Below are 19,380 nucleotides of genomic sequence, written 5' to 3'. Positions count from 1 at the left end.
ATCGCTTATGAGTAAATTGCGGATTTTATTTCGTATTTCTGATAAAAAGGGGCAGCTGTAATTTAAAAGATTATACAGATTGAATTTTAGAACATCAATCAAAAAAAGATTGCTTCTCCCATCTTTCTTGTATAAATAAGAATACATTGACCTTGGTATAATAATGTTATTAAATTTTTAATGCAAAAGGTTAAATGGTCGGTATTTAAAAAAATTTTAAACACCCCCTAGTAAGCCCGAAAAATATTTATGAAACTAATAACGGGGAGGATGAAGGCGTCGACAAACGATTCGGACAAAGGTTGAATATTTCCTGGGGGTGGCGTGATCTCAAAGCCGTGTACCAACGAGTGTTTGCACTCTTCAGCCGCAATTTAAACTGCGCCGTATAGAAGAAACGAAGCGGATTTCGAGAGAATTCGCGCGGAAGCGGAAGGGGCGAAAGGGGTGAGCAGCCGACCTCCCGTGCTTAAACATCACGGTAAACAGGGGCCGCTGTAATTCGGATGCTGGCGCAGGTGTTACGCGGAAACATCTATCAAGATAGCGAGATACCGGCAAGGGGGACGACGTTCCGTCCTCTGCAAAGAGAGAACGGTACGGGGGGCGGGGGCGGAACGGTGGATCAACTCGAAGAAACGGGGGATTTCACGGGACAGGAGGCACTAAGCTTCCACGACGGCGTTCCCTTCGTCTTAACCCTTTCCGTCTGCCATCGGATCGGGCTGAATTAACTTTTCTCTACGACGTGCGAGTCTTCGAGGAGCTCGTCGTCGGATGTTTTCCGACGGTTCCGAGGATCAATCCACTCCGGTGGACTCGTTTCGGACTCGTTCGACCTGTCTGGGACATCTAATTTTCCCAGGTAGCGGGATTAAGGTCGTGATTCAACTAGAAATAACCCCACCTTATCCAACATTCAAACGGTTCCTGCGAGGAAGAATGCTCTCCCGACTTACCCTCGTGCTCGCGCATTAGTCGCGGCGCGATTCCACTTAAAGAAGAAGATCATTTCCTGTCAAAACTTCCGGCAAAGTGGTAAGCTACCAGAATTGCCACCACGGTTGCTCGCGCGGCGCGCAGCCTTCGGATTTTACACATTTATAACCGACTGTTTGAACGTCGATACGGTGTAACGTTTCACAAGATTTAGTACGACTATCATTTAGCTCGGAACTAGATAGAGCACTCAACAGGATAAACTGATTTCTGGCCGCAGCCTCTCTGTGCATTTGTCGCCGGCTATCTATTACCGAAAGACAGGGTTAATAATTTCTGGAGTGCATCTCCGCTCGAGCGCCGACCAACCGGAACACTTTCACAGCCATCGATCCGCGTAACGACTAACCAGAAGCATTTACAACTCATCGGGCGAAAAAAAGGAACCGTTCGGCAAAGCAGGCCGCTATAATTCACGAAACACTTTTCCCCCGTGTACACCCGTGAACCATAAACATAGTTACGAGCACCGGAGGTTACGTATATCAAACGCCGCTCCATCGTGCCCACTCGGAACGCTCCGGAGCGCAATGGACGCGGTATCGCGCTTATCAGCCGCACCTGCAGCCGCGTTCTAAGCGGATGCAACCACCTACGAGCCTTCGGTTAACCTGTTCGCTCGCGATCGAGACCAGTTCGCTCTCGGCGGACGAAGAAAAGAAACGGCAGGAGAAAAAAAGGCAGAGAAACAGAGGGAATGGTATCGCGCGCGTCGCTCGCTATCGCATTTATGGCGAGCGGAACCGAAAATCACGGCGGTGTACACGCGCTCGTGAGTGCGTTTATCGGTAGCGTCAAAATTCGCGGAATTTACGGTGTTCCCGTTCCCGATACAGTCGAACGTCGCCCCGAGAAGCGGTGGCCACGATTTGCGGTTCTGGAAATCGGTCGAACACAAAGCTCCGCGTCGTGATTCTTTCCTCTCTCTCTCTTTTCTTCCCTCTTCGCAACGTCTCCCTCCGACCCGCGACGGCCCAGATACGAAAATCGTAAAGTCGCTACATAATAGCGGCTAGTATAATCCGGTACGGCACTTCGCACCGAGATTAAAGGTGCGTAAAGCGGGCTGGTGTAAACGTTTTACAAGCTGCTCGCCTACCTGGCTGCCAGGCGCGAAGGAGATATTATTTTAAACGTCTCGTTACGTCGCTGCCAGCAGCGGTTCGACAGCGTTACGGTTTTATTCCGTCGCCTCGCGCGAGTTACGGCACGCGCGTGTGGCCGATGCGCCGCCGCCGCCGCCTCCGTTCCATTTTTATGAAAAGTCTAACAAAGACAGCCTCCGAAAAGATTCTCACAGCTTGGTAAAATTGTGAAGCGGAAATTAGCTCGAGACCACCATGGCTACACAAATTTATTTATTCATCCATTTCGATATTTTAAGGAGAAGAACTCTTTGCGTATTAAGATTAAAATAATGATACCAGTCGGATTGAACAAATGGTAACAAATGGATCTCAGTAGAGAAATGAAAGTAATGATTAAATCAATAAAACAGTGCTCGGTAGATCTGGTGTTTATCTCGTGGATATAAATGCTAATACCGCGGATTTGTTAAAATTTTGTAGAAAACTACACCATTAATTTTAATAGAGTTGCATCCGCAGTCTGTTAGCGGCTGTTGAATAAATCGGTTTTCCCCATTGTCGCGAACATTCCTAGCACGGACGGCAAAAAACACTGGGTGCAATCCACAGTTCATTTTAATGGATAAATGGTCGACGGTGGTTGTTAAGGTTTACGGCAGAGAAAGTTCGAACGGGACAGCGGATTCGACAACGTCACGTGGGAAACGCGAGTCGAATGGAACGCTGAAATTAGGGAATGCCTGTGGGTGGTTGGGAATGATTGCCAAACGGCCGTAACAATCGGAACGACGGCTCGTAAACATCGATGTTGCTTGTTCACAATGTAACCCGGTCCGGCATCTATGTGGGTCTACGTCGGACGCGTTGAATTCGTAACGCAACAGTTCCTGGAAAAATAATGAAACTCGTCGGGCGGCGGAGGCTCGAGCACCGCCATTAATAAGGATTTTACTCCGGCATAAAAGAAAGGACGTTCCCCCCGGCTTATGAACCGTAACTTCGCGGTGTTTACGACAGGTCGCGGGATTCCTTGGACGAAAGTGAAAGCCCGGAAAAAAAATTCAATCCCACAGGTGGACGCGGAAGTGGGCGGACGTCGCGCAATTTCGGGGAAATGGGCGGAACGCCGACAGACTTTTTCGCTCGGCTCTCTCGGAATGAGACCCCGGTGTCTCTGAGAAATTAATGGACACTTCTAGCGCAGGATACCGCCGAGCAACGCGGCAAAAAGCGTCACGGATGCGGCGGCACCTCGATTGCATAATCCCACGAATAATTTTCTTTTATCTCGGTGCGTAACAGTCGGATCATATAGAACCGTAGCCGAAGAATTCGAAAATGCTCGATCAGGTGGCCGAGGCGAATAAACGAGGCAAATCCTGAACGCAGGCGACTGTTACGCGCGAAGCAACGTTCTCGGGCCGCTCCGTATACATAAATTCTCCTCCTCCCGACAGAAATCCGTTTCCCCGGGAATGTGTCGCGAAAACCCATTGAAACGACAATTTTATCTTCGACAGGGGGCACGCCAGGAATGTCGCAAGGCCCGGCGAACGCCGGGACAAGGGGCAGAAGGAGCCGCGGGAATTTCGAAATCTAGCGCGCGTTCCCCGCGGCGACCGTTCCCGTTGTTCCTCGTATTTCGCGTGATTGGCGCGGGCTGAAATAATCAGCTTGTCGCGGGCCCGCCGGCACGGTTCGTTTCGTTTGACGGACGAGAGTAATTTCAGCGTGTCCGGAATCCGCGTATCACGCGCTCGCCGTATCCGGCCGAGCCGGAGAGACCGTTCCAGCCGGGCACGCAGCCCCGCGAGGAGACGGCGCGCGGAGAACCTGTCGCCAGGTGAACGTGTCGAACGTGGTGCAGGCTCGTCGATTCCTGACGCGACTATGACGTCGAATTTCCTGTCGCCGCGTAATCACCGGCCGGGGATAATTATCCCGGCGCGGGCAAGAAACGAATAGGTTCTCCGAACTTTCGCACACGCGGGAATTAAGATCCTTATAATCAACGCGGGGATAATTGCCAAGGCTACCGCCGACCCTCGTGCACTGTTCGAGTCGGCTACGCTCGAAATATTGCGCTACGAACGATTTTACGTCGTTACAAAAATGTTGAAAAAATCTGTTCGCGTAGATCGCACGTGTTGCGGTACTGCTCGCGGAGCGGAATATATCCGCGGGTGATATTTCGATGCTAATTTTCTGCCGGTCGCGTAGAACGTGACAGCGAGTTTGAAGATTGTTCGGAAATTACTATGCAACGATCAAACGTTCGGTTCGATATACGAAGGTAATTTTTGTGTAAAGAATGCACGTGGGTTAACGGAAAATCCAGTCGCAAATTGCATGCAGACGACGTCGATGAAACTTGATTGTAACACATGAAATACTTTATCGACTTCCCGATTCGTTGATGGACCCTTTGCTGCAATTTATAGGGGATATTTATAAAATCCTGGTAACCGACCGTCGTGTCGAGAACTTACTAAAACCAGGATTTCATTGGCGACAAGTCCAGCGGTATTTCGTGTGTCACGAGTTTCTGATAAAGTTGTCAAGGTACTCACCAGTTGTTAACTTGAAGGATCGTCAACCCCGTGTCCTGAGCCAACTGCTTCTTCTGGTCTTCCGAAGGGTACGGATGCTGCAACAGAAATCGAAACAGATATTTGAAATTCACATCACAGTATCGAGCACGAAATAATTTCGCGGTAATCCTCTAGATTTGCCCCGCGCGCCTCGAGTCTTCGAATACTATTGCTGCAGCGTATTATTAGCAGGGAGACAGCTTTTATCGGCGCAACCGGCGAGAGAAATCGCGACTCGCGGGGCTTAAAACGAACGCGCCGTTTCTCTCGACGCGAGAACGCTTGATCCCGGTTGTCGCGGCTCGGAGATCTTTTCCCCGTCGCGTTCCATGGATCGCGCGAATAGCCGCGGCGCGAGCAATTTTTGCATTATTTACGGGCGGCGTTCGACGAGGAAAATCCCCGGCGCGTTTCACGTGTTTCGTCGGGGGGTCCGTGCTTTTAAACAATTTATCGGGTGATTTATCGCGTAACAGGTAAGTGCACAGTGCGCATAGATGCACGGGAACTTTTATCTACGCGACGGCAGGCGCATTACAGGCGCCGAGCCGCGCGCGCTCGCTCGCTCGCTCGTCTCGGCGCACCTGTGAAATATTATTTATTGCCGGGCAACAGCAACAATAAAAAGAAGGACGACCGGGGAAAAAGCGGCGAACAGTTTGGACAGTGCGAGCGGGAGGAGGAGAGAGAGGAGGATGAGGAGGAGGAGGAGGGCGGCGAGCGGGGGCGAGACCGCGCGGTAAAAAGCGTTTCTATATGGCGGAGACGAGTGCGTTTTATCGGGCTGTCGCATCGGCGCAGATGCGCTTCTGCGGAGACGACGATCCGTCCTCGACGCTCGTATTGGCTTTCACGAAAGACAGACTTTACGAGGGGCCACCGAAGATATACGGGAGAAAGGTCAGCCGCGGACAGCGGCGAAGGAACGAGCCTCGAATCGCCGGTTTACAAGATAATCTCTGCGCCCCGCGGATCATCGAAAGAAATCGGCTGGTGCGCTGCGAAATGGCGGCCGACGCCGACACCGACGCCGCTGCGACGTCCAAGGGATTTAGAACCTGCGAGAAGGCTCGCAACATTGTTCGCTATCCATCATTGGTGTCTACAAGTTGTTCTCCCACCGGCCTTTTATCCCCTCGCCTCGCGAACGTACACGATCCGTGCAATGCCTCGCGGCACCCACTTTGTACCGGAAATGTTCCCTTAACAAAACACGCGGTAGTTCAAATTATTAAAATCTTTCGGGAAGTGGAAACTGGTCAGAGATATTTATCTTTCGGTACAATTGATAGAGCCAATCGATTTTTATTCGTTCGATTAATGATGAATAAGGCAAAGTATATATCATTCAGATTGCGAATGTTGCAGTGCTTATCACTTCTCATAAAATATTTCACAAAAATCAGTATGCCAAATGAAATGAACTTCATTTTTTTCATTAAACAGCTCCTTCTGTTTAAGTTGGGCAAAAACTTTTTCAGATGACAGTTTTCAGCGCTATCGAATGAATATTTTATTCGAATAAGAATAATTTTTATCGTTTATCGATTCATTTCTTTCATATTCTCTTTTTCAAATGTTGCAACAAAATGTTTGTCACTTTTGGGATAACTCATTCGATTATTTATTCTATAATTACAGACAAAGGCATAGACATTTTTATAACCATGTAAGTAGCTGAAATTGAACACCGAATAATAGAAATAAATAGATAGAAATAGATAAAAAATTATTGCTCGAATAATATTCGAAAGAAAAGAATTCACTCAGATAATTATCTTGAACAAATGTTGCTGCATATTAGAAGTTTACACAATCTATAGAAGCATAAAGAACCACTACGCTTCAAGCAACGCGTTTGTACATGGCCTACACCAGCCATTAGACAAAACAACGTTGTTCTCTCTCTCTTCTACCTGTTTCAATTTGCAAATAAATCTTCCCCCGATCAATCTTGGAATCTCCTATTACGAATTGATTTCTAACGATAAAAGCACAAACGTTCGCCGCTCGATCACGAAACGCTTCCGCGCGCGTCTTAAATCCTCTTTGTTCGTCCTCGGCGAGATTGTCTTCCGTCGGATCTTAAATCATCTGGCGGTATCAAAGAAATCTATTTACTCCGCGCGAGAACTGGCCGGAACACGAAGATTGAGAGTCTATTTCAGGCTTTCATGAGAACCCGATCGCGATTAGTCGCGACGCAACAAGTAGATTAACGTCAGCCGGGAGCAAAGAAGTTTCGTACGCGTGTTTTCACTCTCGCGCGGGTTTGCACGCGTGTCGTTCGTCTTCCCGTAGCTTGGCACCCATCTGTGCGGGGGAGAGAGAGAGTGAGAGAGAGCGAGACAGCTAGAGAGAGAAAGAGAGAGAGAGAGAGAGCGCGCGAGAAAGAGAGAGGAGAGGCGGGGCCCCGAAGGATCCCGGTCTCGCCGCGAGTGCGAAATTAATGCGAGCCGTAACTTCCCTGGAAGAACGATGAGATTTATACACGAATTTATGGACTCGCCCGGCAAGACCGATGGAATAACCGAGGAGTGCATCATTTATGCATCTAGCTCCAGTTTCGAGGCCGCGCAGCCTTTGAGCCGTTGCCAATGGCTGCCAACGTAGACGTAGACGTAGACGTCGGCGTGGACGTCGCTTTTCCTGCGATACGGTGGCCGGGGAGAAATTTTTCTCGCTAATTAAGCGAGTTTAGAGAAATCCAACCCGAAAGGGACGGCGACACCCATGAACGGCGAGACACAATCCTTCGCTGGATTGCGAATGACAAACGACGTGTTCCCCGGAACGTTGGAAAAAAAAGCGGCGCACGCGATCCACGGATAATCTCGTTAATTACATTACGAGCTGCGCGAAACGGCGACCCCACGGGAACGATGCGACGCGCATCTTAATTTTCATCTCCTATTAGCTAGCGCCGCGATATTAGAGTCACGTAATCGTCGCCAGGCCAGGACAAATCGCGGACGCGTTATCTATCGCTGAGGGATGCATAAAACAAGAACGCGGCTCGGCAAATGTTAGGTTGCTGCACGTGAGACCGCCGATCCCGTTGATAGGCGTAGTTGACTACTCTTTTATACATGAGAGCTGCCGCAGATAAATTATGGCCGACTGTCTGCTTTGTAAATCATAATTTTTTAATTAACATCGCAGCTAGACTCCATCAATCTCTGTTCCGTGGTAAGGATTTCTATTTAGCAAGTACGCTGTTTGATGAACAAATATTATAGCCCCTAACAGGATCAAATTTCTTGGAATAATCGACCGAGAGGGTATTTATATTTCATCAGGAAACGAGTCATTAGGAAGAAGCCTCTTCGGTAGATCATTTGTCAAACGTCTGTTTTAATAGAAATATATATATATATATACGACGTGACTCGAATTTCTTTGCAATATTTTGACTGATCATTAAACGCGATGCATTTTAAGTATGGAAAAAGGAATTCGCGACAACATCGATCATGACTATGAACCAATTTTCTGTCAACGATGTATTCGCACTTTGGAAAGTTTTATTCCTTTCAGCTGCGTTACAGACAATTGCAGGCAAACCGTTAAACGTAATATTAATTAGCGATTAACTTAGTTACTCATCAATTTTCCACTTTTCCGAATTTCATCAATCCATTGGATGCATTCAGCTGGTTGGAATAAATATATTAACGAATCTTGGTTAATCGATTTTCGTATCCATTTGGAAACCTAACGGAAAGAGAATCAAACAATGTCCGCGTGATCAACCAGTCGATGCGGGCGCATACATATTAACTAGCCGCCGTTACGGAACCCGCTAATTACAGGTTACAAGCGTATCAACACAAAAGAAGATGATCGTTAGGTCGGCCTAATTGCGATCCCCGAGCGCAGCCGACCGAGTGAAAATCTCCGTACCCCGAAGTTCCTCCAGACGTTCATTACCGGCGTCCGATCATAGCCAATTAATCGTCCGGCGATGGTTCCATCGCGCGGATCTCAATTAATCCGGTGTGGTGCGGCGCGGCGCGGCGCGGCGCGTCGTAATCGGCGCCCGTTCGATTAGACGCGATTAGCCCGATCGGTCGTTTCCTTCGGCCGATAAGCGTCGGGGGGCCGTCGTTATCGGGCGCCTTTCCGCGGCCGTTGGACGGCGGTCGATTAAATCAGAAGAGTCGTCGGGGAAGCGCGCAGGTTTAGGCGACCGCGACGACACGCTCGATTATAATTCAGGGTATTAAATTTGACGTAAAATCGGGGGCCCGCTCGAGCCGGTGCCAAGCGGCGCGCAGCGCTTGGTCGCAGCGCAAGCGGATCCGGCTGCGCATAAAAGCCCGCGGGTGCACCGCAAGCGGCCGGACCGCATCATATTTTTACATAATTAGCACGTGGCGCTCGCGGTATTACGTTCCACGGGCCCTCCTGCCACCCTCCACCCCTTCCCGCCATGTTACTTTTTGCCGAAGCCTGCGGTATTTTTGGAAACCGCCGTGGCCCGCAGATCCTCCGCCGACCCATCCCCCCTCTCCCCTCGCCCACCTCTATATCATGTTTCTTGGAGGCGAGCCACGGTATACACGCATCAGGAGCGCGGCTTCGTGTCCTGCCCTTCCTCTTCACCCCCCATCCCCGTTCGGCCAACGAAAGCCCATTGTGCGGCCGTGTATACGCGATCCAAGCGATTCTTATCCTAATTAAATCGGCCGAGAGCATTGTCTGGGCGTAGAGTTTCTATCGGATCTCTCGGGTTGGCTACCTAGCCGTTCCCTCTGTAACGTCATGTCGGGGAACACCGGGGGAGGATCCCGACTACCGCCGCGCCGCGAAACGGATTTGACGGGGATCGATCGGCGATCTGGATCGCGGGGTCGTGTCACGCCACCGGCGACAACAGGTTCCCGTAATTCGGCCTTCGCAATCTCGGCTGACGGCGGCCGCTCCGTTTTAAGGGCGGTTTCGGGTGTTCCCGATGGATCTTGATGGCTGCTGCCAGACGTGCCCGTTATCGCGACACGGTGCTCGAAGAATGATTATCTGAGCAACGTATCATCTCGTTCCGGACGGTATCTTACCTTGAAATAGTCGCGCGCCGTTTTATCCGATGCAACAAATCTGGTTTTAATCGAACTGTTTTACCAATTGCTCGCCGACGTTTTCTAGTTTCTACTTCATTGTTTTATCGCGAAAATCGTTTCCGAGAGTTCTGGAAGAAAGGAGCTGATTGAATATGTACATTCGTTGACAATTTGGAGGCAAACGTCGACATGCCGACCACGTGGTAGCTGTACATTTCCTTCCAGAAGATGAAATATATGTTTAACGAAAGATTAAGATATATCGTTCACTTTCTTCACTAGTTGAGTCTTTGATACATAATCTGGTTCTCCGAGGAAAATAATTACGAATCTATGACGTCCCATTTTTATATTTTATAAAAAGCAAACAAAGCTTCCTTCGTCAGTTAAAACATTATTGAAGCATATTCTTATATTCTCTTTGGCATAAATGCTTAAAGAACGGTAATTAGAGTTGTAATCGCAGCAATTTAATTGACGAAATAGAAACAGCAAAGTTTATCACAGTAATTACTTCTTGAACCCTTTAATATCCTACGAGTCCTAACGATTGTTGGTTTTCGCGGCTGCACTATGACCGAATTTAATTTTTAAAGTATCGCGTTACAGGTAGCTGATAGGTTCGACAAAAGAAGGCGACAATGGTCGGTTTCGTCCCGAAATCCAAGGAACCTGGCCCTTCTCGGCCGAGTCAGCTCGGTCTCGTTGGTGTATGCATAAAACAATCAAGATAATTGTTGAAGCTACATGGGGACCGGCTGGCTGACTGCTTTCCACCCTCTTCTGGGATCGAGGTAGCTGCCGGAACGGCGAACGGAAGTGGAAGGGACAAAGGAGAGAAAGAGAGAAAGCAGCAGCTATCCAATTACATTGAAAACAATAGTCTTAAGTGCTCGCGGCGGTCCGTTCCGAGTCGCCTCTCCGCCCCCGACGCGACCGATGCCTTTTCCACGAGGGTCGTCCACCCCCTCGGGCCACCCGTGACGATGCGCAACTTTGACTCGGTAAAAGTATTATCGCGAGAAAGTTGCAGGTAACACTCTCGCGAATTGAATGAATCTCCTGGACGTCTCTGCCGGCCGCCGCGGCGCGGCGCGGCGTCTCGATTAAGAAATGAAACGTCCGGCACGCACGATAGGGGTGAGAACGATTAGATGGCATGAACACGCCCCTTAATGCTTCCGGAATTAATATACGACAATGAACCTAATTGAACCTAATAATTGTGCCTAACTGGATCAATCGCGAGCATCGAAATTGGAACCGAACCCATAGACTCGATTACTGTAAACGCCTTCGAAATTGTCCCTCGCGTGGCGCAAAACAATCCTAAGCTCGGCGTTCGAGGAATTGAAACACCGGATAAAAATCGATTCGAGTATGGTAAACCGGATCGGAGCAACGGAAGCGGGATCACCGAGGCGGAGGACTCGAGTCGGCGCCAAACAAGCGATAAAATGAGAACGAGCGATAAAAAGACAATATGAAAACCATTTGTGCTCGACGCTGGTCCGGGGTAGAAACGAGCCAGGCGGAAGCCAGGCTAAGTGTGTAAATGAGTCTGTAGTTTAGCCCGATTGCCTCGAGACGACCCCTCTTGGTGGCGCGCTAACCTTACCCACGAGCCGGCACCTCGATACCGTAGACGTAGCTGAAATAACCGTGGCCCTTTCGGGGAGCGAACCACTCCCTAAGACAATTCTCGAGACAATGAGACCCTTCGTGACCCAAATTCAAATGAACCCGAGCTCCGCCGGGGATCTGCTCTCCGTTCGACGGAACTCTTCCGCCCCGGAACCGGAAGCCCCAGCATCCACAGGTGCCCACGCGGAAGCTTCCGCAGAAATCGCTGGTTAATCGAATTCAAGCGATTCCGATCGGGCCGAGGCTCGCTCGAAGCGTTGTCACCGGTGATGGATCGTGGCAAGAAACAGCGAAGATGAGCGCTTCTAGCCGGAATCGATCCTCCGTCAGATTAATTGAAGGATCGCGTCGCCGGGCCCCGGGGCGGGAGTCAAACGCCACATCGATAGCCTCTCGCGAAGACGCTGATGCCCGCTAAAGCGACGAGACGCGGCCGAACAACTTCGATATCCATTAATATTCAATGTACTCGCATTAGCATCTTGCAATGTTTCAACTTGTAACCTGCTCGGACCGCGAGCGGCCGGTTTCGCTCGATAAATCATAGCGGAGCCGGGACCGGGCGAGTCTATTATTAATCGGCGTCGATAAGCGACCCGTTCCCGCGGAATTGCCGAAGTCGCGGAACGATAACGACGCGCCCCAACCTCCAATCCCGGAGCGGTGCTACCCCCAACCCCCGTGAGACGCGGCCGCCTCTGATCAGACCAATTGCGCACGTACCCCTCGTTACGATCCAACGAGACGATACAGACACCGGTTGTCACGGGGAAGGCGTCTCTCAACACTACCCACGCGGAACGATCGACAATCGCGCCACGTCCCCGCGAGCACGACAATTTGCCGGGTTTCGATGCGCTGCGTCAGGCCGTCGATGTCGAATGGGCGTACGGTCTGGGCTCGGTCTGTCTCTCCCTGCGGCGCGCGTCGGACCTCGGTTATACCCGGTATGCACCTCTTCGTGTCCTCCGTCGACCCGGGCAAGGGTGTCCCCTCGATAACCGGGCTTCTCGGTGCCGAATGACACGTCGATGACGACGGATGCTGACTGCGACTAACGAGCGGGGCGGTCGGGGCGTGGGACCCGCCACAGATCGTGCCTCGTCATCACACGACGCGATTCCGCCTCCGCCTCCTCCTCCTCCTCCTCCGCGGCACCGAAAGACCAGATCGGAAGGTCCTCGCAGTTTCTTCGATCTCCGGGACACCCCGCCTAGCTGCGTTTCGCGACAGCAGCTCGGACAGCGTGCGACTATTGGATTTTCTTAACTATTGATCAGTTAGCTGTTTCGAACATGTATACTGAACGAAGAAATTACAATGTTTTTTGTTACGACGGGTGTCGTTACAACTGTCTGTTGTCTAATTTGGAGGCCGGGATGAAATAAATCGTACAATTAAAAAAATATAATTGTTATGAAGAAAATGTATATAGTTTTAGATAACGAACAACGTTAGTTATCGTTGCGTCGCTTACTTTCACGACTTACTTTCGCGAGCAAATCGCAACGGCTGATCAAAGAGAAAGAAGTTGTTCATCGATTCTATCTGTTTTACCTGTATCCACTCATGTTTTTATCAGGGAAATAATCTCCGCGCATAACGGTAATTTCATTCTCATTACAGAAAGTACAAAGTCGTGTATGTCATACATGAATGATGCTGATAGCAGACACGTCGAGTGAACTATTGGGAGAACAGTATTGCTACGAGTGATGATCTAAGTGGAGTTTTACTATTTCAGTATGCTGTCGATGCTGCGAAGCAAATAATTGATTTCCATTTACCTAGTCCGTACAAATGAATATTGAGTAGTTCCAGGCGAGTTAAAAATGATCGTATATTTGCTATTCGAACATCCGGGGACTAAAAAGTAAGATGACCCGGCGTAGAAAGCTGCTAGAAACAATTTTATCGGTAAGCGAGATTTAGTGATAGAAAACGCGTGAAAGCGAGTATTAATGATACCAGAAAATTTTCTCCTCGGCACATTCATTTGTTACAAAACCTACGTGGAATACATTAACTTCGGTTGTCCTCGATCCCGGCGAACCATAGAATTTTACGCTGCGCAGCATTACGAAAGCCTCTGATAAAACGAAACATCCAGTCGGAATATAAAATACACCTAATTCGAAAGTACAAAAATCGATTGCGAATGTTATTATCGTTTCTTCTCGTTTAAACGTAGCTAAATTCTCCGGACAATAACCTGTCGCGTCCGCGAACAAGGTGCGCAAAAATTCCAACGCGGGAAATGTCCCTGTCACGGGGAATATTCAAATCCCGGCCGTCCCTGGAAAACTCGTACAATGCGCTCCGACGGATTTACAGCGATCGTAGATCTTCCGAAGGTGTAATAACCGACAGGTGCAATGAAATTGTATTTAATCGCGGCAGGGGAGATTTGTCATCGACGTGGCCGGCCGCGACTTTCCAAGAAACCGGTCCCCGTTGCGTCTTAACTACCGTGCCCGCGAGAAACGAGCTGACAGCGTGGAATTCGCGTCCACGATATATTACGAAAGTCGCAGTAACTCAGAATCTACTCGAGCGAGGAGCGATCGGTCCGCTGGCCGCACGATCGAACCCACGAAATATCGTAAAATTGCCGGGGCCGGGCCCGGGCCAATTTGGACGGCGGCGGCGGCGGCAGCGGCCCGCTGATGCGAAAACGAGCAGGAAATGGTGGGAAGAAGACAAAATGGGCGACGTCAGCGCGTCAGTCATCCCTAATACCTTCATTCCGACTGTCCCCTACCATCGGCAGATAGCTGTGTCCCGGTGAGCCGGCAGAACTTCGTTACCGCTCTCCCGGGTTATTCAATTTCGGCGTTAAAATCCTTTAATGTGCCGTTATTGCAGACTGAAGGCTGCGGGGGTGGGCGCACGGCAAGGTAATGGCCGACACCAGCCGAAAGGTTCTCTCCTGGATTTCTTGCCGGAGGACCGTCTACGAGATTTAAGGGGTTGCTTTCGAATCCATGGGTTTCGCAGACATCGACAACGACTCGACCGAGGAAAGCGAAATTTTTATCTCGGCAAGGCCAGCATTTCTCGAGTCGTGGAAGAAGCATTTCCAATTAGTGTTATTTCAATCGTATCTCATTGTAATATATGTAATTGTGACGTGACAGCTAAATCCATATAATTGAATTAAAACTAAATTAATATAACTATTCTTTGTAGAAAAGTAAAGAAGGCATTTATCCCTTCATGGCAAATAAATAAATTCTTTTAGAGATATACTACCAGTACTTAAAATAATCTCCATCCGTAAAGAGCCACGTTCAATTTATACCGGAAAATCAACAAAAAGATGGATTAAATTCTTGCTTCTTGAGTCGGCAGGCTGAACGTCACATCGCAATCGTAGAAAATCGGTTTTTTGCCGTGGCGGGCGAGGAACGCGGGTCGGCATAACTGATTATTGAACGCGAGCGAGGCCGTCGCAGTGACGAGGCGGATTCAGTGGAACGATATCTATCTGGATGGCGTTCGCCGTCGCGGTGCTGTTCGACTCGACGTCGTCCACCGCGGGTCGACATCGCGGCGGCATACCATCTTTGGGCTCGGCTTATCTCGTATCGTTCGAGAGCTTGGCACGAATGGCTGCAGGCGCGTCCTCTCGCGCATACCTCCATACATTCCATTGTGTTTCGTCTGTAATTACACCGAAAGGGACGCGCGAGCGGCTTGTCTACGCTCGGCGCGGGGTTGCTCGCGCGGAGGGAATGCGTGTCCCCGGACTGATTCTAATCAACGCCGCGGATCCGTAAGACGTCGAGCTGACAGGCGTGTTCGGAGCGTCGGAACGCGCTCGCCGGGATCCAAATCGAACCGGTTGATTTATTAACGGACGCTCTGCCTTGACGAACGCAGGAGCAACGCGTAATTGGACTCGCCAGGGTTTCTTCGAAATTCGCCGGGCGCCGCACAAATGCAGTTCCATTGCAGTTGCGACGAACCTGACACTTTGCTTCGGCGGACAAAAATTCATTGAAGGCGCTGACGAAGCTATCAGTAGACTTTACCAGCGAGCTATACCCTGATTTAGCCGAGAGTAGAGAATTTTGAGCAAGTCACCGATCGATTTAGGAATTTAGAGAACAAGTGTTTCCGAATTTCGAACAGATCCTGAAGAAATTTGTAGATTTTAATTGTACAAAATCAGAAAGAATTGGACAACGCTTATAACGACAAATATGTGTTACAAGCGTTGAAATATCATCGATTAATTTGATTGGCCACCTTGAAATATTTCCCTAAAACATCATGCCCGATGTATCGTCAGCTGATTCGTGCAGGACCAAACGTCGATGACTTTCGTCGGCGACGAGGCGATGCAACAGAAACAAATCGGGGGGAGCATTCGGCGAGGGTGACTTAGGGAATCGATGCGAATTGGTACGGCGACCTGCAGGGCGTGGTCAAACCGGGTCTCTGTGACACGGCCACCTCAATCACCGTGCGACGCCCAAGCCTGTCATTATCACGCGACCCTGTCTGCCACGGGGTCTACCCGCGTCCTCCGTGCACACCGAGGAACATCGACGTCTGTTCCGCGGAACGTTCGTGTCTGCGTTGGAGCTGGCGCGCGCGCGCGTGTTCGGATCTCCCACGATCGAACGTGCGATCCGGCCGATCGCTGGGAACGAGGCGCACACGAAGGGTGCGTAAGGAGGTCCTAGGAGCGTGGCTGTGCGACACACCTACCTCATTGTGTCGTTCGAGGTGCCGTCGCGTCTCTCGGCCGACCTCGAGAGTAGGAGGTTCTTCGGCTCAATCGTCCCCAGGACCGATGACCGGTGACCCCGGCTACTGACCCGGCTTTGTCTCCCAATTTCATTGATTAGGCCTCGCCGCTCCGCGCCGCAAGGATCGTCCACGAGTCGGGCCACCGGCTTGATTGGACCGTGCTAATGAAACGACTGACGGTTACCCTGGACTAATCTCGCGGCCACGGAGAAACTGGCGGATCCACGACGCCTCGACACGATTAACTCACTCGGCTAATGACCTCGGAAGTCGACGCTGTGTGACCTTGCTGGACCTCCATTCGCGCGATGATCGATCGCCCGTGGCAAGAGCTTCCGGAATCTATGAACGGCGCCTTTGCGAACTTCGCGGAACATTATTTTATAAGCGGATCCCGGACTTTTAATCAGTTAGCTGTTGCAATCTCTTCGAAAAGTGTGTAAGTTACTGGAATTATACTACGGGATAACGGAGTCGATTAGTGTCGAATGGCCAATTGCGCGATACTAAAAAGATTTGATATATTTTATTCGATAAATACAAAGTTGATTATGTCCGAGAACAAAGTAAAGGCACAGCAATTGGTCACTTTAAAGTAATCAACTCTAGCACCCTATAGATGTGATTTTTTATAGTTTATTTACATACAATACTTTTGTAAAATAAATAATTTAATGAATACTATCAAAATATATTCCTATATGAATCAGTTAACTATGTGCGATGAGTATACTAATCATGAAAAATTCGCAATATTTTATACGATATATCCGTCGAAAACAGCTAACTGGATAAAGGTGCATAGGTGGAAACCGGCAATCATTGGCTTCCTGGTACGTAGGATTTGAATAGAGTCGTTAAATCGAACGTTTATGTCTCGTTCGAATTTGCCGATACTCTCAAGTGCGGAACATTAAATCCAGCGACGCGAATTCAACATCCAACATCGAAGTCGCATAGAATTACACGGTTTCCAAGGTTCGTCTTCCGCGCGTCGTCGCCGTATTATTAATCAAACAGCCAAGGTCGATCATCGTTTTCGCCGACTTCCGATGCAACGAAACGAAAAGTGAATCGAGCCCGAGCGAAACGACCGGGAACGACGAGCCCCGGAACGTCGAAACCGCTATCGTCATCGCCGCTCCACTGACAAAATCCTCTTCCCTCCCCCTTTTTCCTCGCCACGTCAATCGGAACCGAGCGCTCGTGACTTGTGGGAATCGAGATAATTATAACGTTTCCGTTCAGTTTAGACACGGTGGGACGGTTAGAGTGGCGGTGGAGAGGGACGGGGGGCGTAATAACGAAACCTCCTCCTCTTCAAAGGGGCCCCCGGGCTGCAATTCCACGCTCATGCTCGCGCCGCTACCCGGCAATCATCCCCAGTCAGTCTTTCAGTCAGTTTCGTTGCTATTTAATTATCCATTTAAAGCGTATAATCTTCTGCTATGGGGCACCGATTCTCACTCGTGCCCTGGTCGCCGAGATCGGGGCCCCGGCCAGCGACAGAACACGGGGAAAACGGCGTTACGTCGGCGATCGTTCCGGGGCGAACGTGGGATCGCGATTATGCCAGTCGGACGAACAGTATACCGATCCGGTAGATCAAGATTTCGTCGCGGTTGTTTCTGTAAGCTGTTCGCAGGAATTTGAATATTTTGGGTGAAATGCGAGATGAACCAAACGGCGTTTTCTTGACGAAATTATGCCAATTCGAATTCGGTATGTATGAAATAACATACTAACCTAGATTTGTCTTTAATACAAATTAAGCAGTAATATTAATATGTTATACAATAATATAATATTAATATTAGTAGTAGGCAACTGTGGTCCTCTACAAAAATTCACTGCGAAGATAAACAAATTTTAAAGTCAGTTTTCTCAAGAACAGAGCCCCGAGTAAAAAAATATAACACTACATTATTTTCTTATTTTTCGCGTGGGTTATACTCGACTGTACCACAATGTCCGACCCACCCTATACATAACTAGTTAAACATGAAAATAAAACGAAGCAATATCAAAGATTAAATATAACCTTATAAACGTTGTGAACGGAAAGAGTAAATTACCGACAAAATCAACAGTCTTTCAGATCTTAGTCTGAACCAGTAGCACGTACAGCTCCAAATATTGAACAAAATACCGAAACTTCTCTATGCGAAACAAGCTCCGAATATCCGAACGATGTCGGTCGCGTCGAAACCCTCGGAGCGCACACGAAATTGAATCCCGCGTTTATTTTTCGAGGCGTTTCCACGCGTCACGGGTCAGAGCGAAAAAAAAAGAAAGAAAGAAAAGGAAAGGAGAAACAACGAGTAATTGGACCATAGAGGAGACGGCGGAATGTAGACGGGGCGCAGGAAGCGTGGGAGTGGAGCGTATATACGCGTCGATGCTGGCAGCCCCGGGAATGGCCGTCCTCGTCGTTACCGGTATCGGTAACAAGGATACGGTTCGCGCGTAGGGCCATTTCGTTCGAAGGTTTACTGTCTGGCCGAAGGTTCGACGCGGTGGTGGCGCGATAAAGAGGGAGGGAGATTAGAATCGACGCGCGGATCGCGAGCGTTCCTCCTCTAGCTGGACGTCCGGCACGACGCGGACGCTCCGCGCTGAGATCGTAATTTAGATGATTATACGATACCTCTGGTATTTACACTGCACGGGAACGGGCGAAAAATGGGAGGAATTACGGGCGAAGAGGAGCCACCCCGAACGACGGAACGTCCGCGCGCCGATAAATTACGGGCACGTATTCAAACACGGGCCGAACTTTCTATCAAATTACCATCTGACCAGATAACGAGGAGCGCCGCTCGTCCCTTCGCAAGAAACAAATTCCTCTGCAACCACGGCCGGATTGCCATTCGGCTGTTGCTCCTGAGAAACGAACTGCCGCGAGCAAAAAACGACCGAGTACTGTACTAATCATCGATAGCGTTCTGCAACAATGTACTCGTATGAGCCTCGGAAATATATGAGCTACGTCGATGATCAGAGGTTGATCTTTCATCGAATTGTGCTCCGTACTTCGAATACAATCTTTAACTAATAGGGAGAAGTCGAAAGCTTTGCTAAGAATATAAAACGGATGAATTTTCTACATGGAGTGAAAATTACATATTGACGAACAGTCGAGTAAATAGTAAGCCTATCGGGTCAGATAAAAAAGACCGGCTTCACATTTTCTGTTTTAAAGTAACTGAAATTATAAAGACTTTGATAGAAAATCATAGA

General features: G+C 49.3%; 1 protein-coding gene across 7 annotated transcripts in view; it reads right to left on the bottom strand.

Moving 5' to 3' along the window:
- The window catches only part of Hth (Meis homeobox homothorax), a 570,441-nt gene that overhangs the window by 124,710 nt on the left and 426,351 nt on the right, over window positions 1–19,380 (bottom strand). For all 7 annotated transcript variants that reach the window (XM_078179825.1, XM_078179826.1, XM_078179828.1 and 4 more), the window contains one exon: window positions 4,658–4,734. In XM_078179825.1, the coding sequence (XP_078035951.1) occupies window positions 4,658–4,734 (77 nt within the window). The remainder of the gene's footprint in view (window positions 1–4,657; window positions 4,735–19,380) is intronic.

Source organism: Augochlora pura, chromosome 4 (assembly GCF_028453695.1).
Source record: "Augochlora pura isolate Apur16 chromosome 4, APUR_v2.2.1, whole genome shotgun sequence".
NCBI lineage: Eukaryota > Metazoa > Arthropoda > Insecta > Hymenoptera > Halictidae > Augochlora > Augochlora pura.
This window is presented reverse-complemented; position numbering and strand designations above follow the sequence as displayed.